This window comes from Peromyscus leucopus, chromosome 1 (assembly GCF_004664715.2).
Source record: "Peromyscus leucopus breed LL Stock chromosome 1, UCI_PerLeu_2.1, whole genome shotgun sequence".
Lineage (NCBI taxonomy): Eukaryota > Metazoa > Chordata > Mammalia > Rodentia > Cricetidae > Peromyscus > Peromyscus leucopus.
The window spans coordinates 41,330,710-41,357,716 of NC_051063.1; the positions used below are offsets into that span (position 1 = coordinate 41,330,710).

Here is a 27,007-nt window from a genome sequence, read left to right on the forward strand (position 1 = left end):
GACAAGACTGTAACTGTGGCACTGAGCTCTGGAAGATTCTCTAACCATCCATCAACAGCTGTGGGCACAGGTGACTGCATTCTAGCCTGGCCCCGCTGTGGTCTTAGGTGAGCCCACTCCAGCCTGAGACCCTGGCTTTCCGTTCTGAGACACTGAGTCACTTCCTTCTTCAGCTCTCACCTTTGAACCTTCCTTTTCCCTTTCCTGCAGAAGTGACTCACGGCTCAAGTGTCGGGCGACACTGAGGATCAAGGATGGATGATAAAAATACTCTTGATTGTGTAACTCGAGAGAGGGGTGCAGTGTTTGCACCTAGATTCCAAGCTCCGGCCAGGAACCTTGAACAATGGCCACAGTTTTGTCTCTCTGGAGGAGCAGAGCACAGACAGGAGTCAAAACAGAAGTTGACCTGTGTCAGATTTGCTGGGCCCATGTCCTTTGCCCTTTCCAGTTTTCTGAGAAAGGCAGTAGACATTTAACATGACAACCTGGTTCATTCACATGAGGGTCCCAAAAGAAAGACCCTGGTCCAGGAAGCAGTGAGCAGAGAGGCCCTGGCATTTCCTACTGTCAGCCCCGGGAGCCTGACGGAGGCCCCGAGAGCAGGCTTCTTTCTTTCTGGCTTGCTCTCCAGTACAAACGCCTGTCCTCTGCCAGTATGGGAACTGTGAGTGAAGCCACGGTGACAGAGTGGCTCCAGGCTGTCTACTGCCCTAACACACAACCCTGACGGCAGGGTCATCTAAATCTGTCCTCTGTACCAAGTGGCACCACAGCAACCAGCTGCCCTGCCTAGGAGGAAACTCACCTTCTTCACTCAAATCCACCGGCAGGGCAGATGAAAACCAGAGAGCTGATTATGCTTCACGGGCCCCATAGGCTGAGCAAAACAGAACAGTCTTCTCTGAAGGACTACTCCCTAGCCAGGTCACAAACTACTCAAGACGGGAACGAGAGAGAGGCAGCAGAGTCACCCCATCCAAAGGCCAAACAAATGGGAGCAGAGACTTTCACAGCAGAGCAGAGCAGGCATTGTGGGTAAGAGCCACAAGGGGTAAGAGTAATTCCACTACTCGGGAGGCCTGGGCTATTGGCTACTGTGAGTTCCAGGCCAACCTGGGTACAGAGACAGACTCCACCTTAAGCAGAAATAGATAACGAGAAAGAGAGAGAGAGAGAGAGAGAGAGAGAGAGGTTGGGAGGGATGTGCACACATGTCTCATGTCTCTGTGTGTGTACATGTGTATTTGGGAATCTTACAAATGGATTGTCACAACAGAGGAGTTTATGCTATGAAACCATCATTCTCCAGGAAATTTGGGGGGGGGCATCATTATAAAGCTCTGGTGCTATTCTAGATGAACAGGGAGCTGCTGAGCAGGGATGCTAAGTTTGCTTTCGAGAGGCCCCTTGACTACCCAAGAGCCTTCTCTCGCTAACATCCATGTGCGTACACATGACGCCTGCCCCTCTCTGGGAACTCTCCTCCCCACTGAGTCAGCGGCTAAGTGAGGCACAGGGCATGGAAGAAGTTTACAGAAACAGAGCTTCCTGTGCACACACCTGACCACACATGCCCGCCTGTCACCATCACAACGGAGAGGCTGGGGAGCTAACGCCGGAGTCTGGCTGACTAGGGACCTCAGACTGAGGGATGTCCAGTGACTCCCGCCCTGGATCCCAGCACATGTTGGCAGGCAGAGCTCTAGGCCAGGCTGTCTCATGTGGCACAAAGGGCTGCTTCCCAAACCCACCCAGCAGCCAGTGCGAAGGGAGGCACCAGCAAGCCGAAGGAGGCTTTTCTCAACTGATCATCTTGGGAAAAGGCAGATACAAATTTCATGGCTGGAATGCAAGGGTTGTGAAATGCAGAAGACGCCCCAAAGAGGGCCCAGGACGCTCCTTCCAGGAAGGCAGTGGGAGGAGGCTGCCAACGGTGGTGGGAGGACAGGTTACCAGGGGGGCTGCCTTCTGGGAAGCAAGAAATAGGGCCTCCAGAAAGAAAGAAATCCCCTGGTCCTGAGGTGGGAGATGAGCCAGAGATAGGGCTATGTTGGTTTCTGAAGAAGAAAACAAGGCCTGTTTCAGAAAGTAATTCTGCTATAAATGAGCCAGCTATGACACAGCTCATTATTTCTAGAATCATCGGGGCTAATGAGAGGTCCTCCTTATAGTTAAATAAACCCAGTAATCTTCTAACGTGGACCTAGCTTGTCCTCAGTGTCATGTGAAAGCTTGTCCTTAGTCATGCTACAACCAGTTAGTTACGTGAGTTCCCCAAGGTGAGATCATTATTATCTCAGAGACATGGCCTGCATGGTCCTCGGAGGGTCCCTGGGCACAGGGCAAGAAAGCCCACGCATGGCGAGATTGCCCTAAACTAGAGCTCCCTACATCTCAAGTGTTTCTTTTGGAAAAGGAAAATATATAAGATTATTTACTTCACACAGTGGCTACGAGGATGAATTAAATTAATATTGGTACGAACTGTTGGCTGCTATGGATGTATGAAATTAGCAAGTGCCCAATTCCCCAAGTAGGCCAGGACCCAGTTGCTGATGCCCAGGCCTGATCAGCTGTTCTAAAGTGCTCCACTCTATAACCTCCTAGATCACACCCAGACCCACAAAGACCCATGCATCAGAGCTGCCCAGCCCAAAGTCCTGACTAAGGGGAAACTGGACAGGCAGACAAAATAGGGCCCATGCTGCGACGGCGGCTTCCCAGAGGGGGACAAACAGTGGTGCCAGCACATTTGGGACTGGCTTTCTCTGTCATGATCTGTACGGCGAGTCTGAAACGAGGTCAGGTCCCAGAGTGGGCAGCACAGATATTACAATGGTGCTTGCTAATCTCAACTGAGCTGGCCATTGTCGTGTCTGAGACAGAGAGCTAGGCTCCGGGAGATCTGCGTGCGCGCGGGAGAATGGTCTTAGCGAATCACTGCTAAACTGCTTGTTAAACTAATTGGTAACAAGGACCAAGAACCCCCGGAGAGGTTCTGACCCCTCCAGATGCCAGACTTCAGCACTGTGGGGACCTGACTGGGCACTTGAGCGGCAGGGAGGGGCAGAGGACTCCAGAGGGCTGGTACCTCTGAACTATTCTCACCCATCTCAGCCAGTGGAGGGCAGAGAGTGGGGGCAAAGGGTACAGCCTTTTGCCAATGCCCATCCCTACTGCCTTACTACCCAGTTGTGCTGTCTACAGGAACTGAGAGCCCGGTCTGTGCCCCTTGCAGTGTCTAGGGGCACAAGAGCCAGACACATAAACAAGAAAGGGGATGAGGTACCAGGTATGTTTCAGGTCAAAGAGGCAATAAGGGGCAGCCCTGCAAGAGCTTTTCTGTCAGAGTCCTGGCCTTCTCTGAGAGGTGGGAGGGCCACCTGGAGGGCGAGTGTCTCCACATTTCCAGCAAACTACTCAAAGCTGTAAGCCTCCTGGCACTTCCGGCCTGCCACCAGGGCAAGAAGCCACACTTGGGGCCTAGGGAGGAGTACAGCCCTGGGTCAGGGTCCAGACTGCAGGTGGAAAGCTTCCAGATGCCCCATGACACAGCTTGGCCATCTGCTACTGCCATGGCAAAGCCCGAGTGACTTAAGAAAGCCGTTGGCTTACAGCTAAAGGCTGCCGGGTGGCAATGGAAGCCGCCCCATGCTGTTCGAGAGCTCAATTCTAGCTTCTGGATAGCGGGTACATCAGGTAAGCTGCACTGTGTGCCCAGAGTAACCCTCCTGACACCATAATCTGCTCCAAGGATGCATCCTTGGTGTTACCCAGTCAGGCTCCACAATCCAGTCCCTTCAGCAGCTCCCCATGCTAGGTGCAGTTCTAGGGTACATCCCTGCTCCTCTTTCCCCAAGACATGCTGCCTACTCCAGATGCTGCTGTCTCCTGTAGTACCCTGTATCGGGCGGGGATCATGAATCAGCAAGACTCCAAAGCTGCGGTCATTTCCAATGAACTGTGTGTGCAGTCAGACTGCACCCCCATAAACAGTTCATTGTTTCATTCATGGTCCCCCAAAAGGAAAGCCTGTGTATCCCAGCTGGCCCCAGGGCTTGAGGTTGCCACATAACAAGCTTCCAGTAAAGACTTCTCACCCTCGTCCTGCAGGATTAGCCCAGCTCCGTTTTCACCTAAGGCCCAACAACTTCCTCCCGGGCAGGCAAGGTTCCTGCTTGGAGCTGCCAGCACCTGGGCATCTCCTGCCAGATGAGAAGGGTTCCCAGCTCTAGCCTTGCTCTCCATTTGCCTCCAAACAGAGGAAGACGTGGGCAGGAAGCAGATCTGACCTCGGGGGTTGGCTGGTTTCTCCCAAGGACTACAGGAGCCTGAGACAGGCAGCAGAGGCCTGCTAAGGACTTTCCTTCCCTTCCCTGGGCCCCAGGAAAGGCAGGCAGGAAGAAGGGCCTCAGCAGCAGGCATGCAGTACAGGGCTGGCCAGACAAGGAGGTCTCTGGGGTTGTAGCTATCAGCCAGAGCCCAGGCTCCAGGAAGGAAGGAAGGGCAACTCTGACCGAGGGAGAGATAAGGAGGGGCTGCTTAGCACAATGAGCTCCCACAAGGCTGAGAGGCCCCCAGTCAGATTCCGCCCGGCCCTGGACTCTCTTCTGTTCACACAGCCCATGTAAATACTTACTGCTGTTTATATTCACGGTCTGCAGAGGCCCCTTTGAGGTCCTTTCCAGAATCCACCGCTCTGTGCCCTGGACCAGGGCTGCCCCCTAACTAAACCCAGAGACCCTGGTCTTGTTCTCTCTCAGGCAATCCCCAGGCATGGCCCTCGGGAGAAATACCATCCTCTTGTCCTAGCTCTGGAGCATGACACTTACGGAGGCCGGTCGTGGGTGAGGCCGTTCTGTCGCTGAGTGTTGATTGGTGGAAGGACAGGTTTGCTGTTGATCTCCAGTCCTCGCCTCAGGGTCTCCCGGATCTGCTCTGTGTCTGCAATGATATCCCGAAGGTGCCTGATGGATGGATGGATGGCCCTTGGGGCTCCCAGCAACCCTTCCTTGCAGCCTGTCCTAGAGCCTAGGTGAGCCTATGCTGGCGAGAGGCTGGGCGTGGTGGGACACACCAGGAATCCTAGCTTTAGGCGGCTGAGATAGGAGCTAGACAAGTTGAAGAATAGCCTGGGCTACACACAATAAGATCCTGCCTCCAAACAAAGGCAGAAAAGGTGGGCTGGTAGCACTAGTAGGGAAGTGATGATCATCAACTTTGCTGTGTGATCTGCTATTGACTACCTCTGCAAAATAAAACAAGAACAAAGATAAAAACAAAACCACCACCACCAAAAAAACAAAAAACAAAAACAAAAAACAAAAAACAGTGCTGAGCATAATGGCATGTCTATAATCCCAGCACTGGGGAGTCTGAGGCAGGAAATTAGAAGCTAGCCTATGCCACATGGAGAGAAAGAGCTTGTCTGAAAAATAAGTAAACAAATAAAATAACTATGATTGCAGCCGTGGACACGATCGCCAACCTCGCCTTAAGTTACTCTTTTGTCAAAAGCAACTATGAACTGAGTGTGAACCCCTCAGACTCCTGCAGGAAAGAGAAGAAGGGGTCAGATGTTTGCATGAGGAGTTTGAGTTGTCCTTTCAGAGATCTTTATGAGTGTTCTCACACGGACGACGATGATGATGATGACATGGAGTGTGGAGGGACAGCTCCATGGCAGAGTCCGTGCTTAGCTTCTCTCCCAGCATCAAAGAGAAAAGAAAGCCAGGTGTGGTGCTTCTGGAAACATAGCACTGTGGAGGTTGGAAGCAGGAGGATCAAGAATTCAAGGTCATCCTTGGCTACATAGTAAGTTGGAGGCCAGCCTGGGCTACATGAGACCCTGTCTCAAAAGCAAACAAGGTCAGGTATTTTACTCAGGGCCAAGACATCTTATTCTTCAATAAGCATGAGAAGATAGAAGAACCGAGAAGGGAAGGAGACTCACACATACATGGATGTAAATGGCTGCTTTTCCCTTGGCATTAGCTAGGACAGCCTTAACAAAAAAAAGAAACAAAACAAAACCCACAAGTTCTTCTCTAGCCAAGACCAGCATGGGGAGCGTCCAACAGGACAGCCACATCCTCCTTGTCTGAGACCTTCCCTGGGGGCAGGGGGAGCAGGGCGTCCTGCCACAGCCTCTTGAACCGCAGGGTAGGGCAGTGTGGGGGCTCACACTCAGACCACTCTCATCCAAAGCCCAGACAGGCCCAAGGAGAGAGATCTTCAGGCTTGGCATGGCCATTTGGCCGGAGCTGGGGCCTGTGTCGGTTCTGTGGGTGGTGGGCATTTGCTGTCTTGTCTTTAGGTGGACTGTGGACTTCTCTGTTAACTGTTCCATGGCTCCCACTACCATGCATGACCTCAGATTCCAAGGAGCAGAGTGCTCACATAGTTCCCCCTGGTGTGTTTAAAACACACACTCGGGAAACAGCTACGAACGGCCGATAATGCTCATAGTTCACCCACACTGGAAAACTTTACTTGTCAGAAAATAGACCAGAGTGGACCGTCTACTTAGAGACTCGTCCTGAAAGGCAAGGAGGAAGGCAGGGGAAGGCCCCAACCTTTGCCAGAGAGCCTCCGGGGCTGCGTGCCAATGCAGATGCTCCGGCTATCCTCATCGTCCTCGGGAGGTCGGCTCAGGTCGTCCCAGGCACACTTGGCACTGACACCGCTCAGGTTAGATCCGTCAGTCTCGATGCCTTTGTCAACTCTCTCCTGCTTGAAAAGAACCAAAGAGTCAGAGCTCCTTCGGAGGACAGGAGGACGGGAGGCCACGCTCACCAGCACCTACTCGGCCACCATCCAGCGTTAGCCTCTAGGTGTGAGCGTGGACAGCTGCTCAAGATCAGGGTCTCTGACCTTGTTCTCTGGTTATGTGCACAGTGGCTTCCGTAGCCCTGGGCTCCTCTGGGGAACAGGACTAGGGGAGCCAGGAGGAAGGGACATGCTGTGGAGGCTTCTTTCCCATCAGCCCCCAGCACCACGGCCTTTGTGCCGCTTTCAACACTGAGAGCCCTCGGAGCTGATGCAGCAGAGACAAGATCTACTTCTCTCAGGAAAGGCATACGCCTTGCCCTCTTCCTGATCTTCCAGCAACGGTCACTGCCCACCCCACCTACAGGAGTTCGGGTGTGAGCCTGCCCGGACTCGGGAACTCATGCCTGCAGTTCCGCACTATAACAGTAGAGGGGGCCATCGCTCCAGAGCAGAAGTGCTCTGTCCATAGGGGCCAGCTAACTTTGGCAAAGAGCTCTGGATGGGGTTCTTTTCCATTCCCTGGGCTGAAATGGGGGGTCTGAAGGGCAGTGACCGCTGCACAACTTCCCCCGGAGGCTCTGCCCTTGTGTAGACATTGGCACTGCTCAGTCCAAACTTTCTCCAAATGGCCTCAAGGAAGAGTTGTACTCAAAACATGCCGGGGTTTTCTGGTAAAACATAGTTCTGTGGTGCTGGGCTTTGGATCAAAGGTCATCTGGAAGACTCTAGCAGCCTTGTCCATAAACAGCCATGTCGGCCAAGTAAACCTGCTGTGACTATGCATCTCAGAAGCCCACACGTCCCTGGGCCAGTCGCTCCCTGCCAGGGCTCCCAGAAAAGGGCATTGTTGTTATGCCTTGGTCTCAGGTGGCCTCCTACCCATAAGTCACCCTTTCTTCTTTCTTCTGGGACTCTCATCAGCCTAGGTGAGGCTGGCAGCAGGCAGGTGCTCTAGGCCTGAGCAGGGTCTGCTGGGGGGGAATCTGCGTTTTCTTTTGTTTTTTTCCGAGACAGGGTTTCTCTATGAAACAGTGCTGGCTGTCCTGGAACTCACTCTGTAGCCCAGGCTGACCTCAAACTCACAGAGATCCGCCTGCCTCTGCCTCCTGAGTGCTGGGATTAAAGGCGTGCGCCACCACCGCCTGGCCTGAGTTTTCTTATTAGAGACTGTCCTGAGACCCTCAGTGAGGCAGAGCTGAGGATAGTCGGTTCCTGGCCCCACTAGTCCAGACAGCTTACCCTGACTGCTGTGGTAATCCCAGCTACTCAAGAGGCTGAGGCAGGAGGATAGTAAATTTAAGGCCTGCTGGGGTCAGAGTGAATTCAAGCCCAGTCTAAGCAACTTAGTAAGAACGCATCTCAAAAAGTCTGGGGTCTCATATGCGCGAGACCCCAGATTTAGTGGCGAGTGTCAGAAAAAAAAAGGCAGTGGAAGGGCCTGCCTGCTTAGGCACACAGCTGGTTAGCAGTAAACTAAGATCAAAGGACTATGAGCCAGCTTTCAAAGCAACTAATGGCAAACAGGCCCCAGAGAAGTATAGGCAAGTACACCAAGCCATCGGGAAAGCAAGGCATATTTTCTCCCACTCGCTTCTTGCTTGATGGTAATGACCATAGACTGCTGTGGTCCTGCTGACCGGGGTCTCAGAGAGGCCGCAGTACCCACGCTGGATCCCGGTGTGGCTGCAGAACACGGGCTTAGGGATGGAGCCTTCATGGCTTCTGGTTCTTGCAGCAGCAGACACGACACAGAAATCGAGTTCAAAGCAGAGATAACAAAAGACCCTGGCAGCAGTGTGAGCATTTCAGGGTTAAAGGGACCCGGAGAGTGGAGGAGCCTCATCTGTGAGTGAAGAGGATGTGAGCCCAAGAACTCTCAGGCCAGCAGCAGCCAACTCACATGCCTCTTCTCACCTCTCCCTACTGCTGGACTTGAGATGCCTAGTCGCTGCCGTGGCCTGCCGGAGCCTTACAGAAGCATGGAGGTTCAGAGACGGCCATGACTCTGCTGGCACAGTGATCAGGAGTCAAACGCAAGGCAGACATATGGTCTGCTGCTTCTGCCCCTGCACGGCATGCAAGAAGTGCGGCAATTCTCTGTGGCTTCCAAAATCCAGCTGGGTGCCAAACAAGCGTCTCTTCTAAAACACCCAAGTTGACAGTGACACTGTCCAGGCAGCCACAGTGGGGTCTAAGGACGCCTTCACAATGACAGGATCATTAGACCAATCAGCACTCCCCCTGCAGCTGGCCTGTGGGGTCAACACAGCCTGGGCTGCTCCTGACATAGGGAGATGGCTCCCTGAAAACGTGTGCTGGGAAAAGGGAGCAGGGCAAGGAAGCAATATTCCTTATGAATACCTTCCTTTGTTACTGGTGGTCTAATTTTAACCTGAGACATCATTTACATCCAATAAAATCCATTCTTTTTCAATGCACACACACATGTACCAGGCTTGCTTTTCTGGGCTGAAATCTGTTTTCTTATATGGGATGCCGAATTCAGGGACCACGTCCCAGACCGTGCCATAGTTCTACTTGGCTCACACACAATGCTCCTCCATTTTCTCAGGATGAAAGCCAGTGCTATTTGGTAGAGGGTGCTAGCAAGGTTTTCCTCATTCAAGACATACTTGCAGGTGTGGATCGATCTCAAATATGGTTTCTCCCCTCCGCATGTCAGTTATCAGCCAGGGACCACCAGCCCTGTGGACAAGGAGAGACAGTGGTGACTGGGGGTCCGGACTGATCATCCGTCAACAGCCTTTCTTGTTTGCTGTCCCAGAGCACACAGGGCACTGCTAGTGGTCAGGGACCCTAGAGAAATGAGTGCCCCAAACAGCAAAGCAAAGGCCCCTCCAGGTGGGTGGAGGACAGACACCCACCCCAAGGCCCCGGGCCCCGGCCTCCCCGACAGGGACGTGTACTCACACAGGCACTGTTCTCAGCAGCTCCAGGATGCCCTGCCCGTTCCACTGTTGGGCCGAGTGCAGCTCCTCAGTGCAGACCCCGACAATCTGCGGCCCAGGACAAGACAAGTCGTGTTTCAATGGCCATCCCTCCTAGATGTCTAGCTAGCTAGGCTCTCTCAGGGGCATCTCAAGGAGGGGGGACACAGGTACAGTTGGTGGCTCTAGGCTGGTGTTCCCAAAACGTGATGACTCCCTTAGGAGGTGCTACCTAGCTGGGAGGTCCCTGAGTCCACAGATGGGCACTGAGGCCTAGCTCTTGGCTACAGAAGACACTAAGGGCAGCCTGAGCCACATCAGGGGAGGCCCTCGCTCAGCCCAGGTATTGAGAGGCAGGGGTGGTCAGGCAGCGGCTCCCACAACAGCTACATCTCTGTGTCACTCTCTAGGCCACCAGTGGAACCTTCACCTAGCCTCATTAGAACTGCGAGCAAGCATGGGCGGCGCGGGGAGATTCACACCCACTGGGGACACAGCAGGGAAGCCTGGAGCTGGCTTCCTGATGTTCCTCTTGCCTCCGCCAAAGCAGAGGGTGAAATCAGACCATCTGCATCGAGACAGACCATCGCAGGGGAGAGAAGTCCTGCCACTTTCCCACTCCATGTCCCCTCTGTTCTAGACTTTTCCACAGGGAGGAGAGGTCTGAAGCCTCTGGCAGCACCTCACCTGGAGGAAGGTCACCACCCCAAACGGGGTCTGTACAGGCTGCATCTGGGGGTCCTCGGTCAGCAGCATGTGCTGGATTCTTGACTCACTGTTATCCAAGGGGCTGTGCCAAGACACGTGGTCCCCGCTGCAGAAGGTGTTCTCTGTGGAGAGACAGGAGGATCTTCAGCATTTGGATCCAGACCTGGAATCTGCCCTGAGACCTCAGAAGCCCAGGCTGGGAGGCTCCCCAGGCTCCTAGAACAGCCCGATGAGCCCACTCCCAGTACAAGCAAAGAATTGCCTTGGCTACTCCCAAAACACCAAATGGCCTTCGATGAGCCGAGGTGTTTGCCTTCACTGAAGCCTGCTGGTGTGCATGCTCACTTGGCTCAGGAAGGCCAAAGACTTCTAACATGTATGTGCTGTGCTTCTCCAGTGCTGGGGAAGGGCATGATCAAGTAGGCCAGGAATGAGGTGCTTTCCAAGGGGCCAACGGACCACTGGCAAGCAGGGAAGCTGCAAACAGTGGGAATTCTGGAAAAAGTCCCTGGGCTTTCTGTGTTGGTGAATCAGTGCAGAAAGGGAACACTCAACCTCAGAGAGCCTCGGAGACCTGCTGCCGGTGTCCCACAGGCAGGTTGGGGGATTTTTGAGGAACACTGGAGACTTCGGGTAAACGGAAGTCAGGACAGTGCCTTGCACACCTCAGTATACTGTACTGCTGAGGGATGGCTACCTCTGTGAGAACACGGTAACCTAGACTCAGTACTATGCTTCACAAAGGCCTATTATTAAAAAAAAGGGGGGGGGGGAAGGTGCCAGGAGTGATGGGCACGTGTATGTAATCCTAGCACTCAGGAAGTTAAGGCAAGAGGATGATAAAGTTGAGGCCAGCCTGGGCTAACTGCCAACACTGTCTCAAAAAATAAAAACAAAAAACCAAATAGAACGAGTTTATGGCAGCAAAGCCACAGGGGCACACTGCATGCAGCACTAAGCCCTCCCACCCCACTCCTGTCTTGGGTACTCAGTGTGCTGCATTTACCAGTTCATGAGCACCGACAGGTTCCCAGGCTGGCCTCAAATTCCCTGTGGAGCCGAGGATGACCTCAGCCTTCTGAAGCTCCTGCTTTCGCCTCCAAGTGCTGAGATTACAGACGTGCGCCACACTTGGCTGTCGGGTCTTAACTGTGCATGGGGGTTTTGACTGCATGGATGTCCATGCTCCCCTTAGGAGCTCGGTGCCCTTGGAGGCCAGCAGAGGGCATCAGATCCCCCAGAACTGGAGTTTTAGACGGCTGTGAGCTGACACATGGGTGCTGGGAATCCAACCCGGGTCCTCTGGAAGAGCAGCCAGTCCTTTTAACCATTAAATCATTTCTCTAGCCTGACCACACCCAGTTTCACGTGGCTTTGTGCATGCTAGGTGAGCACTCTACCAAATGAGCTACATTCCCAGCTTCCCTCCATTTTCCCCTTTGAGCTGATTTTCCACACTTCACTCATTTACATACCTCAGGGCGCATTTCGCCTCTGCTCGCAGAGACCCTCCTTTGCTAAACGTCTGCGTCATGTGGCGGGCAGAACACACCACACACGCCATGCAGGCCTGCACACAGCAGCCTAAGCCTGGAAGCTCCTGCCCTTGGCTGTCTTGTCTTGATCTGAACTCGGATTCTTCCTGTGTCACCTAATACCACCCAACCATCTTCCCCAGGCAGACACAGGAACGGGCAGCTGTCTACACCTCAGAAGTGTTCATTCAGGAGGGCAGGGAGGACTGTTCCTCCAGGAGACCCGAGCAATAAAGCGGAGGAGGAGAAGGTGGGCTATCGAGAAACCCTGAAGTTTCTCGAGTGTTCGAGTGTTCCCGAACCCTTCTCTCCCGTCACCGCCATGTCTATAATGAACTTGCTGGAAGTAAGAAACAGCTGGCGAGACTAAACTAATAATTAAAAACCCTCACCAGACACCCCTACAATCTAGACCCCACTGACACCGGACACTTAGAGAATTTATGATGATTTTTTTCACAAGTCTTTCCAAAAATGAAAAAGAAACACTTCTTAATTCATTAGATGATGCCACTACCATCCAGATACCAAAATCAGACAAGAGAATTTAAGAAAATGGAAAAAGGAAACCACAGACCACTACCACTTATACATATAGAAAAAAAATCCCAACCAAGTATTAGCAAGCTGAACCCAGCAACAAAGAAAAGAGGTTATGGCCGGGCGGTGGCGGCGCACGCCTTTAATCCCAGCACTTGGGAGGCAGAGGCAGGTGGATCTCTGTGAGTTCGAGACCAGCCTGGGCTAGAGAGTGAGATCCAGGAAAGGCGCAAAGCTACACAGAGAAACCCTGTCTTGAAAAAAAAAACAAAAAAAAAAAAAGAAAGAAAAGAGGTTATATACAAAGACCAAGTGGGATTTATCCCAGAAATTCTAGCTTGATTTAATTTAAGAATCAATACAATAGGACCGAGGCTGGAGCTCGGTTGATAGCGTTTTTCCTTACAAGCATGAAGCCCTGGGTTGGATCCTCAGCGTCACCCAGGTGTGTGTGGTGTTGGACATGTGTGATCCCAGCACACGGGAAGTGGAAGTAAAAGAAATCAGAACTTCAGGGGTGAAATGGCTCAGTTCGGAAAAGGCTTGTGTGGTGAGCCTGACTACCCGAGTTCAATCTCTGGAACCCACAGTGGAGAGAGACCTGCGCCTGAGAGCTGTCCTCTGCCCTCCAGGGGTGTGCCACGGCGCATGCACACTCACACTCACACACAGACATCATATTATATAGACAATAATAAAAACCGAAAGGAGACGAGAAGAATCAGGGTCACACAGTGCATTTAACGAAAGCTTTTAACGGGCTGCAGTCTATAGGAATAAAGATTAAGAAACAGAAAGGATAACATGACACTGTTGTCTCCAAGACATGGAAAAACGTCACAAAATCCACCACCTTTTCATAGTTAAACAAAACATACACTGCAACCAGGAAGAGACGAGAAGGTTCCTACTCTGACAAAGACATCTGGAAACGGGCAGACACTGGACTTGATGGTAAATGAGTGACTCATTTCCATCTTTGGTCAAGAGCAAGACAGATGTCCACCCTCACCACTCATCACTGCAGCAGAGGGTCCCCACAGGAGGCATGGGCACACAAAGCATAAAACACATCCAACTGGAAAGGAAGAGGTAACCTGCCTCTGCTCATGGATGACATGGGCTTGTACACGGGGGATTTAGAATGCACTAAAAAACTACCACACATTTATAAAGGCTGCAGGGTATGTAAGCAATGTACACAAATCCTTTTTATTTCTAGATACTAAGAATGAACAAACAAAACGAAATGAATAAAAACCATTTCTTTACAATAGCACCCACAAAAATATACTACTTGGAATCTATTTAACAAGAGAATTAGAAATGTATAAGCTGAAAATTTCAAAACACTATTGAAAGAAGTCACAGAAACCCCACACAAACGCAAAGCCATCCGCTCAGAGGACAATACTGTTAGGAGAGCAGTACTCCCAAATCTTCTACGGCCAGTGCAGATCTCTAAGAACGTCAGGTGTCTTTCTGAGAGAGATGCACAAACATCCTGGAATTCGTATAGAAAGCAAGCAGTCAAGAACAGCCACGAACAATTTTTGAAACAAATAAGAGGAAGAGAATCAGGTAAGTGTGGTCACACAGGCCCGTTATGTATATCCAAGATTGAGAGCTTGAGGTTAGCCTGAGCTACATAATAAAACTGTCTCTCCAGGCGGTGGTGGCGCATGCCTTTAATCCCAGGACTCCAGTACTCTGGAGGAGTGGAAAAATAGTGAGACCCCCATTTAAAAAAATAAAATAAATAAGCCAATTATGCTAATTTTAATAGAAAACAAAAAAAACCAAGGACTGGGATGTATCTGGAGGAGAACACTTGGGTGCTGGAGATGACTCAGCAGGGTGAGCACTGGGGTGCTGGAGATGATGACTCAGCAGGGTGAGCACTGGGGTGCTGGAGATGATGACTCAGCAGGGTGAGCACTGGGGTGCTGGAGATGATGACTCAGCAGGGTGAGCACTTGTTGCTCTTGTGGAGGACCGGGTTTGGTTCCCAGCACTTACACGGTAGCTCACAGCCATCGGTAACTCTAGTTCCAGGGGATCCAAAGCCCTCTTCTAATCTCAGACGGCACCAGGTATGCATATGGCACATACACAGACATGCATGCAAGCAAACTGTTCATACGCATGTGTGTGTGTGTGTGGGGGGGGGGGGGAGGGAGGGGGGGAGGGAAGGAGGGTAGTTTAGAGAGGGAGGGAGAGTAGTTTCCAAGTATGAACAAGGTTCTGAGCTCAACTCCTGGAACTGAACATAAATAAACAAATAATAAACAAGGAAAAGGAAAGAAGAACAAAGCCAAAGGATTTAATCTCCCTGATTTTATTGTTTGTCTGTCTTCGCAGTGTGGAGAATCAGTCTCCAGCCTCCCTAGCCACCATCCAGTGCTCCACCAGCGAGCTGGAGCCCAGCCCCGCCCCCCCCCCCCCCCCCAAGCTAAGCTTGCTCTAAAGGGACACAGCCAAGGGAGGCTGGTCCTGCAGGAGAGCCCAACACAACCCACCTGGGAGGACAGGAATAAAACCCACTCTTGGGCCATTAACTGTGACAAGGGTGCCAGGACTGCTCAAGGGGGGACAGTCTCTTCAGCAAGCGGTGCTGAACAACCGCCATCCAAATTCAAAAACTCGGATTGGAGCTCTTCCTTATACCATAAACAAAAACGGACTCAAAATGGATCACAGACCTAAGTGTGCTAGTTAAAACAAAGTGTCCGATTAGGCGACAGTTTCCTGGATGTGGTACTAAAAGAACAAGCAACAATGGATAGACAGATTGAACTTCATCAAAATTAAAACTGCTTTGTGCTGTAGACATTACCATCAAGAGAGAAAAAAGAAATGCAAATCAAAACCACGCCCACTTTACACCCATTAGAATGACAATTATAAACAATAACAAAACAAACCCAGAAAATGACAACTATTGGTGACTGATGTGGTAAAATTGGAGCCCTTGGACCCCTGCTGGTGGCGATGTCAAAGAGTGCAGCTGCTATGGAAACAGTGTGGCAGATCTTCAAAAACTACGAAACAGAGTTACCATATGATCCAGCAATTCCAATGTGGGCTACAAACTCAAAAGAACCGAAGGCTGGGGCCTGAACGGATCGTGTGCCAATGCTCACAGCAGCGTTATTCACAACAGCAAAAACGTGGAAGCCATCCAAATGCCCATCAATAAACTAATGAACTAACAAAATGGGTAATTTGCATAAAACGAAATATTATTTAGCCGTAAAAAGATAGATATTCTAATCTATGCTACAACATGGATGAACCTCGAAGACATTATATTAAGTGAAATCAGTTGAAAAAAGAAAACTGATTCACGATTGCACTCACATGAGGAACCTGCCCCAAGTAGTCAAGTTTACAGAGACTGAGTAGGATGGCAGTTGAGGAATTGGTTTAATGGTGTAAAGTTCAATTTGGGGAGCTGAGAAATTGCTCAGGATGAATGGTGGCAATGGCTGTGCAGCACCGTGAACAGGCTTAGCACCACTCAAGTGTTTTAAGATAGAGCACTTCATGTTATTCATATTTAAACACAATTAAAAAAAGGCAATCCAAGGGCTGGAGAGATGGCTCAGCTGTTAAGAGCACTGGCTGCTCTTCCAGAGGACCCAGGTTCAATTTCCAGCACCCACATGGCAGCTCACACCTGTGGTATTGTATTCCCCCAAATATTGCCCATGCTAATAAACTTATTTGGGGTCAGAGACAGAGCAGCCACAATATTAACCATAGAGGATAGGCAGTGGTAGCACACACCTTTAATCCTAGCATTCCAGAGGCAGAAATCCATGTCAAGGATACAGATAGGCATGGTGACTCATCACGCCTTTAATCCCAGAAAGCGAGCCTTTAATCCCAGAGACTGGTGGTAGAAAGCAGAAAGGTATATAAGGCGTGAGGACCAGAAACTAGAAGCATTTGGCCTGGTTAAGCATTCAGGCTTTTTTGCAGCAATTCAGCTGAGACCCATTCTGGATGAGGACTCAGAGGCTTCCAGTCTGAGGAAGCAAGACCAGCTGAGGATCTGGCGAGGTGAGGTAGCTGTGGCTTGTTCTGGCTCTCTGATCTTCCAGTGTTCACCCCAATAACTGGCCTCAGGTTTGATTTTATTAATAAGAACTTTTAAGATTCATGCTAAACACACCCGTCTGTAACTCCAGTTCTGGGGCTTCTGACACCCTCACACAGACATACATGCAGGCAAAACATCAATGCACATAAAACAAAAATTAAAAAATTAAAGAAGAAAAGACAATCAAAAGAATGGAAAAATACTATCAAGCCAAAAACTTGGTAAGTGCTCATAAAATATAAAGTCATTGTTGTATCCAGAATATGTAAAGAGCTCTTACAACTCAATAAGAGACAAATAATTCAATTAAAACTGGGCAAAGGATCTGAATAAATGTTTTTTCAAAGAAGAAACACAAACAGCCAGTTAGCACGTAAGAGGAGGTTTCATATACTTAAAGAGGAAATCAAAGCCAAAGCCCCGAGGAGATGCTACTGCTTCACATACCAGAGAGAAAATGGTTAAGAGAATGTGACAGGTCAGGGCTGGGGAGAAGGCTCAAAGTGCTTGCTATAGAAGCACGAAGACTTGGGTTCGGCGGTTCAGGACCAGGGAAAGCCGGGTGTGGCAGCCAGTGCCTGTAATCCCAGCACTGGGGAGACGGAGACGGAGACGGAGGCACGCTCGTGTTCTAGTGTTCTAGTGTCCGTTGCCAGCCAAGCTGAGCTCCAGGTTCTTGGAGAGACCCTGTCTCCAACAACAAGGAAGGGCTAGAGAGATGGCTCAGCAGGGAAGGGCACTTGCTATTCTTTCGAGGACCCAGACTCAGTTCCCAGCACCCAGATTGGGAAGCCTGAGGACCTGGGTTTGATCCTCAGGACCCACAGGGGAGAAGGAAAGAGCTGATTCCTGCCATGGCCCTCCAGTTTCCATGTGTACCATGGCACATGCACACGTTCAGGAGCACACACTCTCACACACTTGCTTGAGTGCACACGCACACATCAATGAATACAGCTTAAAAAATTACACTAGGTACAAAAAGCTAGTCACAGGAGACCATGTATTTTTTGTTTGTTTGTTTTATTTTGTTTTGTTTTGTTTTTGAGACAGGGTTTCTCTGTGTAACTTTGGTACCTGTCATGGATCTCACTCTGTAGTCCAGGCTGGCCTCGAACTCACAGAGATCCACCTGGCTCTGCTTCCCAAGTGCTGGGATTAAAGGTATGCGCCATCATCACCACCACCTGGCAACACTCGTTAACGTACTTTTACCCACATCAACTTTAAAAACATTTTTTGTTTGTTTTTATCTGACATGTTTGCCTGCATGCATGTACATGCACCGTGTGCATGCAGTGCCTAGGGACCAGCAGAAGATGCTGGATACCCTAGAACTGGAGTCAGAGATGGTTTGAGTGTCATATTGGTGCTGGGAACCAAACCCAGGCCCATCGGCAAGAGCAGTAAGTCCTTCTAACAGCTGAGTCAGCTCTCCAGCCCCTAAACAAACCCAATTCTACTCAAACCTACCGTTTCTTCAGTGCTGGGGATGGAACTCAGGACTTACACATTAGGTACAAACTCTGCCACCAAACAGTCTCATCCCAACACATTTATTAAAACAAATTTAAAAAAAAACCCGCTTTTATCATCCTACTACACGAAGAAAATAAGGTGGAAATCAGGACTGCTACCCTTTCAGTAAGATCCGACAGCTTCACGACAATACCGTGCAAACAACTCATCGCGTCTAGCTGACACTGTTGCCAGGTTATTGAGAAACAGAAATAAACATGGTTCACGATGCTATGTATGGATTAAAGTCACACTAAACCCAGACAAAATCAACAGGATTTAAAGAACTTGGAAGAGAAGAACATCTTCACTATTCATATTTCTGTTACTGGATGGCCTGTCCAGTCAGTCACTGACTAAAATCTAAAATCTGCTGCCTCTAAGGGCAGAGTTCACCCTGGCACGGTGGTGAACTCTGGAGTTTGGAGGCCTCTGCCCCTTACTAGCTGTAACCACAGGCGAATTGCCCAGTCACGGTGTTTAAGCTTGTTCCTGCCCTGGACTCGATATAGGCCTGCAATGTGCCATTATTTCAGTGCTGGAACACCACAGGCCCCCCATCAATGCGTACTTGCCAGAAAACAGGGCCGTCACTGAGCCTGAAGTAAAAACAAGAGCCAGTAGGTGGCACCATTGCCCCTGATTTATCAAGCAGACACCAGACCCTGCAGGCTTGTCCTACGGCTCAGATGTCTAGTCTGAACCACACAAAGCAGGCAAGGATTTAGACCGGACACAGGGAAAAGGCTGGAAAGGTTTATGACATTGTATTAACTATTATTGAGACTGATTTAAAAATAAATGGTTTGCAAACCCAGACTGTTTAAATAAGAATGATCAAATAGCACTCCGCTCAGGCTTAATTTAGGAAGTAATGAAGCGACCCTGAGGCAAAAGGAGTCCCAGGCCGAGTTGCAGCTCTAAGGTCAACACACTCCACCCTGAGCACGTGTGTGGTCCAGACTGCAGAAGGTACTGCTGAATGAAGAGGAGCGGAGCAGAAGGCCTAACTTTGCCATGAATGTGTAGAGCGCGACACACTCACAGAACCTTCCAGGGAAAGGCAGGGTCCGCAGTGGCAAGAAACGGCCTTTCTTAACAAAGAAAGAGCCTTGGTCACAGTTTTCAAGCTACGGACAAAGCCACAAAGGGCTCATTCTTGAGTCCAGCCTGGTCTTTATGCCCTGGACGCTTGGCCCCATTCTGTGGAAGGTCCCACAGGTCTCAGCACTAGGCCTCAGAGCCTGCCCCAGGAAGCTCTGGCCCTTCAGAGGGGTTTTCAAATGCTAATAAAGCCTTGGTCAGAGGCCCAGCTGTCCAGCCAGGGGTTAGAGGGGATCATTCCCTCTCTGGTTCCCTAAATCTCCTCACCCAGAGAAACTGGAAATCCCTGGGGGTCTGTAAAAGGCCATTCCTAGTGGGGGCTGGGGAGTGGTTTCCATCCCTTCCTTCCTGTGAGCCCTCAGGCTCCGTGAAAGACCACCATCAGCCACCAGAGCTCAGTCATCCCTGAGCGCTGTGCACTCAGGGTGGCACAGAACCTAAAGATAGCTACAGTCAGCGCTGCCCCTGCTTGAAAGGACCCATGACTCCATACAGCACATCCTTCAGTGACAACTCCTCACCGTGAAACCTCTTAAAACTGCGTGTGTGTGTGTGTGTGTGTGTGTGTGTGTGTGTGTGTGTGTGTGTGTGTACATGTTTACAAGCCTAGTGCTGAACGGGTGTGGAAACTCTCGTGGGCAACTCAAACTGACCCTCATCCCATCCCTACCTGGCTGGAGTTCAGCTTTGGTCACAGTGGTCTGAAGCCTGACTGGCCCGGATATAATACATTAACAAAATCTAGGGAAATGGATTGCAGGAAAGGGTATTGTTTGGAAGATAATTAGCCCTGCCTTTGAAACACTGAAAAAAATGAATACATTCTCCAAGGGTTCCTAATTCATCCCAATCCTGGAGCATGATGGGTGGGCTGCCTGTATTTTACGTAAAAGTACAGTTCCACTGGTCCACATGGAGAAAGTACAGCAGGACCCCCACCTTCAGAAGTAAGGTGCTCCCCCCACCCCTACCCCTCAGAAGTTAGGTGCTCCCCCCTGCTCCTGCTCCCGCCCCCACCCCAGCCCTCAGAAGTTAGGTGCTCCCCCTGCTCCCGCCCCCACCCCAGCCCTCAGAAGTAAGGTGCTCCTCCCCTGCTCCTGCCCTCACCCCCACCCTGGCCCTCAGAAGTAAGATGTCCCGTTCTCTCCCCTCCCCTCAGAAGTAAGGTGCCCACAGTGCGGACAGGAAGATAGTGTTCCTTCTGGGGTTTGTGTGGCCAGAGCAAATGTTCCTTTCTCCTAGTACTGTTCTGAGGACCCTAGGATGATCATGAGCTTTCCAGGAACAGTATCAGAGCAAGATAATGGTAGAACAAACCTAAGGAACCGACATGGTAGAGAAAAAAAAGCAATTCTTCCCGAGGTGTTCTCTGACCTCCATGTGTGCTTTGCACTCACCCCCCCCCCCCGTACACATATACACTCACACACACACATCACACACACACACTCACACCATACACACACTGTGCAGGATATTCCTTTACACTGTGTGAAGATGTGTCACTGTGATTGGTTTAATAAAAAGCTGACTGGCCAATAGCTAGGCAGAAGAGGTTAGGCGGGACTTCTGGGCAGAGAGGGGAACTCAGGGGATGAATCTAGGTGCTTGGACTTCACCAGCAAGACAGGGAGGGAGTCAGATGTACAGAATGGAGAAGAGAGAGGTAAAGGGCTACGTGGCAAAACACAGATGAATAGAAATGGGTTAAGCTATAAGAGCTGGTCAAGCCTGAGCTAAGGTCAAGCTTTCATAATTAATAAGTCTCCATGTCATTATTTGGGGGCTGGTGGTCCAAAGGAAGTCCGACAAGAAAGTCCAACTAACCACACACACACACACACACACACACACACACACACGAAGGAAAGAAAGCAGCTGAAGTGTACCAGGCATGAAGTCTGCAGGAGCTTTACAGGAAGAAAATGGGAAGGGGCCCAGGACAGACTGAAGACTTAAGCCTGATGGTTCTGAGGTCAAGCTTCTCATGGCACAGCAACCATAGTCTCTCAAGAAAGGGTCTCAGCCGGGCAATGGTGGTGCATGCCTTTAATCCCAGCACTCGGGAGGCAGAGCCAGGCGGATCTTTGTGAGTTCGAGGCCAGCCTGATCTACAGAGCGAGATCCAGGAAAGGCGCAAAGCTACACAGAGAAACCCTGTCTCGAAAAACCAAAAAGAAAAAAAGAAAAAGAAAAAGAAAAGAAAGAAAGGGTCTCAACATTTTATCTTGCTTGCTCCTACAATGCTGTGCCGGGAACCAAACCCAGGGCCTTGGATGCACCAGGCAAGCTTTGCTTTGGTGTTCACAGATCAGTGGCAATCAATGCCCGCGTGCACTCTCTAAAGACTCAGTGAGGGGGGTTCTGGGATATGCGGGACATGCTTCCGACTGCTGAGTGCAGACAGGCCAATTGGGATGCTCTCCACCTATGAAGAGCCAGGATGAAACCAAAGCACATGCAGAGAGTCTGCAAACTCCAGCTAGCTCCATCCTCGTGTGGCCCAAGCTGCTGCTGCGGCTGTTGGGGACAGTTCAATGGGGCTGGATCCAGAGAAGATCTCCTTTGAAACTGGAAGAGAGCTCCCCACATGAGCTGCAGTCCACTTAGGGGCAGACACACAGGTTGGGACAAGCATCATGACTCCCCAGAGGTTGCGGAATTAACCAGGCCTGGAGGAGGCAGCACAGAGAATAAAGTTCAAAGCCAATCCTTTGGGCTCTGCCTGACTGGATCCTGATTGGGTCCCCTAACTGCCCCCACTGCATCTCTCCATAAGTCCACCCCAATTTTGACATCTCAGGCTGGGTCGGTTTCCCTACTCCAAGCCACGCTGGGAGAGAAGCGGAATGATATACCCAGTCTTCTGCCAGAAATAAAGCACCCGCCAAGCTTTAGGAGGCCACAGACGTCTCTGCAGCCCTTCACACGCCATGCAATGCTCCCCTGGGGAAGGACAGAGCCAGCACTAACCCTGAGGGCACTACATGCGGCCCAGGGTCCTAAGACCCCTCCTCCACCTGCAGCACTAACCCATCAAGAGAGACAACAGAATCTCTTCTCGCTGGGGAAAATCAATCTAACCCTTTCCCTCAAGGGGGTCAAATACAGCCACGAGTGAGCGCTTCAACAGGAGTTTTCAACAGTCTCTGCCTGACCCCACCCCCAGAGCCCACCCCAAGCTACAGCCCAGAGCTCTGTCGTGCAGCAAGGCTCACATCAGAAACCAAGACAGCAACAGACTGTGATGATGTGCACACACCACAAAGGAGCGGAATCAAAGTCTGTTCTGGGTAATTAATTCTCCTTTTTAACACCTGACCTTCTCCCGCAGGGAGAGGAAAGGATGCGACACTCTGGAGCTTTGAAGCTTCAGTTGTACAAACCTGCACCCTGCCTTTCTACACATGTGTACACACAGCAGCCTTACTTCCAAACAAACTGCCAGAGAAGGTCTAAGGTAAAGCCATTCTTTAAGAAATAGGATATGAAGCCGGGCGGTGGTGGCGCACGCCTTTAATCCCAGCACTCGGGAGGCAGAGGCAGGCGGATCTCTGTGAGTTCGAGGCCAGCCTGGGCTACCAAGTGAGTCCCAGGAAAGGCACAAAGCTACACAGAGAAACCCTGTCTCGAAAAACCAAAAAAAAAAAAAAAAAAAAAAAAAAGAAATAGGATATGCCTGGTGGTGGCGGTGGCGGCGGCGGCGGCGGCAGCGCACACCTTTAGTCTCAGCATTCGGGAGACAGAGGCAGGTGAATCTCAGTGAGTTCAAGGCCAGCCTGGTCTACAGAGCGAGTTCCAAGATAGTCAGGACTGTTACACAGATCAAACAAAACAAAAACAACAGCAAAAGAAAAAGAGTGCTCGCTTCAGCAGCACATATACTAAAATTGGAAAGATACAGAGATTAGCATGCAAGTTTGTGAGGCGTTCCATATTTTTAAGCACATAAAATAAAAAAAAAAAAGAAATAAGAAATAAGGACAAGACAAGCAAACAAACCGTGCAGATTTTCTGTATGCGCGGTCAATGGGCTTTTGTGTCTAAAAGGCCAAGTCCTTCACAGCCGAGCTGCTGCTGCAGGTGGCAGCCAGTTACGAAGTTCTTCCAACCTGCTCACCATGGTAAAATTTCCCCTTCCAACTCCACAGACCTCCTTTTGAAAATGCCGAAACTCGAAGAAAAGTGCATTTGACTGTGGTTCCCAACTGGTTCTGCCTGGTATTCACTGGCTAAATGTGATTGCAAGACCCTGAGAGGAGAAATGAATACACACATCACGTGATCGAGAAGGGCGGGCAGGGTGCGCAAGGCTGCAATCCCGGCACTCACAGGCAGATAGGAGGAGCGAAAATTTTGAGACTCTTTATCAAAAGCAAAAGAAAAGAAAAGAAAGAAGAAACACACAGGGTATTTATTCCTTCTAGGTTTTGCTGGGCATCAAACTGAGCTGGAAAAGATTAGAAATTCAACCAAGGGAGATACAAAGCCGTTCCCCTAGGAATTTTTTTTCAAACACCTTTCACTGGTCAGCGCATGGTGGTGCACGCCTTTAATCCCAGCACTTGAAAGGCAGAGGCAGGTGGATCTTTTGAGTTTGAGGACAGCCTGGGCTACAGAGTGAGTTCCAGTCTGGCTAAGGTTACACAGTAAAGACCCTGTCTCAAAAAAACCAAACCAGACCAAGCCACAGTTACAGAGAGAGCGGACTGACTGTATAGTAAACCCCTTTCATAGTCAAGGAACCAAGTACACTGGAATTGTGGGTGACAGCAAGGAGGCCTGTGCCCAAAGAAAGTTTCCAGGACTAGCAGAGACACTCGGGGTCCTGACCTCCTGTAGGCCAGGCAGGACACTCCAATCCCCCTGTTACTGAAAGAGCCCACAGATTGCCCTAGCCACAGGCCATGGCTATTCCTAGTGATTTCATCCACTCGATGGTTTGCCTGCCCATTGAAAATACAAGCCCTAGGGCTGGAGAGATGGCTCAGTGGTTAAAAGCACTGGCTGCTCTTTCAGAGGACCCAGGTTCAATTCCCAGCACCCACATCTGGAGGTTCACATCTGCCTATAACTCCAGCTGTAGGAGGATCCGATGATGCCTCTGGCCTCCGAGGGTACATGCACTCATGTGCACTTGTCCCCCCACCCCATAATTAAAAATAAAATCTAAAAAAAGTTAAGAATAGAAAAGAATGCTGGCCTGTGCTAGGTGTCGCACACCTGTAACTCCAGCACTCAGGAGGCTCAAACAGGAAGGTCATGAGTTTAGGTATATCCTGGGCTACATAGAGAGTTTCAGATCAGCCTTGGCTGCATAGAGACCCTATCAAAATTAAGTAAGATAAATAAAAATCCAGAAAATCAAATGGCCTCTGGGTCAGTAATCTAAGTACCCAAACCAGGCAAGTCCATCCACAGCTTGCTGAACTCACAGGACAGTGCCCAGACTTTACCAGAGTAGTTTCTGAGACGGTGAATCTACTTATGGTCTCCTAAGGCCTACTCATGTCAGGAAATGTTTCCAGGCCCCATTAATGGGGGAAAGTGGGGGAAGGGTACAAAGGAAAAGGCAAACTCTTTGCCACACAGCAAGACCGCACTTATTTGTAAGCACCTGTTGTGGGTTAGAGCCCCCCACTCGGCCAGCCCTTCCTTGAAGTGGGATGCCTCCAGTTTCCTTGCCTCTCCATCCATTCTTCACACACTGCACAGCTCAGAGAAGCTGTGTCAGCCTGACAGCAGCCCTTGTCTGGGTCCATTCTAAGTTAGCAACATGCTCTGCAGACGGTGGAGCCCGGGAGGGTCCACTCTAAGTTACCAACATGCTCTGCAGACGGTGGAGCCCGGGAGGGTCCGCTCTATTTACCAACATGCTCTGCAGACGGTGGAGCCCGGGAGGGTCCGCTCTATTTACCAACATGCTCTGCAGACGGTGGAGCCTGGGAGGGTCCACTCTATTTACCAACATGCTCTGCAGACGGTGGAGCCCAGGAGGGTCCGCTCTATTTACCAACATGCTCTGCAGACGGTGGAGCCCGGGAGGAGCTGTTGGGTCCAAGATGGCATACAAAGGTGAAAAGGTCAAGTCCAGACCCTAGCTGTCTGTACCGCTGTTCCTGGGACTTCCTGATTCCCTCCACTCTCAGATGAAGGACAGAGGGGAAGGCTAAGCAATTCTGTGTAACCTGACTGTAGGAGGAGGCAGTAAGATCACTGGTGATAATATTCGGGTGCGTTGGGCAGACTCCTTCTCAGGACTGAGGCTGGAGGCAGGAAGCATAGCTTGCTGAGATCCAGTCTGTTTAGCCTTTAAGTCTCCAGCCTCAGAGAACTTTCTTAATATTGGGATGGAGCCAGCTTTGAAGTCCGAAGACTTGGCAGACCGCTGTGACTTCTACAGCTTTTAAAGGTGACACAGCATCTCCTTGGTGCCAGGACTCCTGGCAGGTGGGAGAGCAGCAGCAGCCCCGGACAGTAATTCCAAGACTAGCGCATTCTTCTTAAAGGACGGCTGGGTACCGGCACCAAACCACAAAACGTGCAGACCACATCACCTGGCAACCCCCTGCAGGAATCTGTCCTCGGCGAGGGGACACAGCTGCAAGTTGTACACACATGTTCCTTGCACAGCATTTAAACTGGGGTGCGCACACGGGGCGTGTGTGTGTGTGTGTTTGTGTGTGTGTGTGTGTGTGTGTGTGTGTGTGTGTGTGTGTGTGTAAGCCGAAAGCTCATCGAGAGGGGTGTGCCACACTACTCCACGCAAGGGGACACTACACACTGGCTGTCACAAACATTGCTGCTGAGCTGTATTTACTCCGCTCCAAACACCTCACGCTGGACATCGTGGTGCACAGCTGGAATCCCAGCACTTGGGCAGCTGAGGAAGGGGGATTGCTGTGAGTCTGAGGCCAGCCTGGGCTCCATAGAGACTTTCAGGCCAGATTCAGTTACACAGTGATCCTCTGCCTAAAAGTAAAAACCACCAAAGATTTCCGAGAGGACACTGGGTGCAGAAAGCATGTCATCATACAGTACTTAGTGAAACTGTCCAATTAGCTTCTGTACGGAGACGTGCTCAGAGGACGACAACCAAATGGAGTGACTGTTCCAGGGGCCGGGCGAGTGCTGGATGACATTCTTCTCATTTTCAGTTTAGGTACTCCGCAGTTACACAGCTTATCAGAAGACTCAAGCACAGAAGTGCAGCGGCGTGACATTTCTTCCTGGTCCCACTTCTCATCTGGGTCCACTGTTTTTTTTAAACACTTAATGATTGATTTGTGTGTGTGTGTGTGAAAGAGAGAGAGACAGAGAGAGAGAGAGAGAGACAGAGAGCGAGCGAGCAGTGGCAGCCAGAGGACGACCTGCAGAGGCTGGTCCTCTCCTTGTGGGTCCTGGGCATCTAACTGAGTCTGGCGCCTACACCTTTCCCATCTTGCCAGCTGCACTTCCCTATGAGGATGAGTAATCCAATTCCCATTTCTCTTTGTTTTTTTCTGGGCTGGGATGAAGTTCAGGCCTTGATATCATACTTTCTTTTTTTTTGGGGGGGGGGAGGAAGGGGGAGAATAGTATCAAGACAAGGTTCTCTGTGTAGCCCTGACTCTCCTGGAACTCACTTTGTAGACCAGGCTGGCCTCAAACTTACAGAGAGAGATATGCCTGCCTCTGCCCCCACCCAGCCCATATTTTCTTTTTTAAAGGCAAAACTATGACTCTATTCTACCCATTTTTCTATGGTTTGCTTTTTTTCATGTTTCCAGTATCAC

The 27,007-nt window shown here is 50.5% G+C and overlaps 1 protein-coding gene across 6 annotated transcripts in view; it reads right to left on the reverse strand.

The window, feature by feature from the left end:
- Positions 1-27,007, reverse strand: part of Sufu (SUFU negative regulator of hedgehog signaling) — a 94,249-nt gene that overhangs the window by 29,492 nt on the left and 37,750 nt on the right. For 4 of the 6 annotated variants that reach the window (XM_028874695.2, XM_037206365.1, XM_037206382.1 and 1 more), the window contains 5 exons: positions 10,410-10,552; positions 9,706-9,791; positions 9,408-9,480; positions 6,579-6,735; positions 4,836-4,947 (listed from right to left, as the gene is read on the reverse strand). In XM_028874695.2, coding sequence (XP_028730528.1) covers positions 4,836-4,947; positions 6,579-6,735; positions 9,408-9,480; positions 9,706-9,791; positions 10,410-10,552 — 571 coding nt within the window. The remainder of the gene's footprint in view (positions 1-4,835; positions 4,948-6,578; positions 6,736-9,407; positions 9,481-9,705; positions 9,792-10,409; positions 10,553-27,007) is intronic. The other 2 variants (XM_028874696.2, XM_037206372.1) reach the window with 1 other exon arrangement.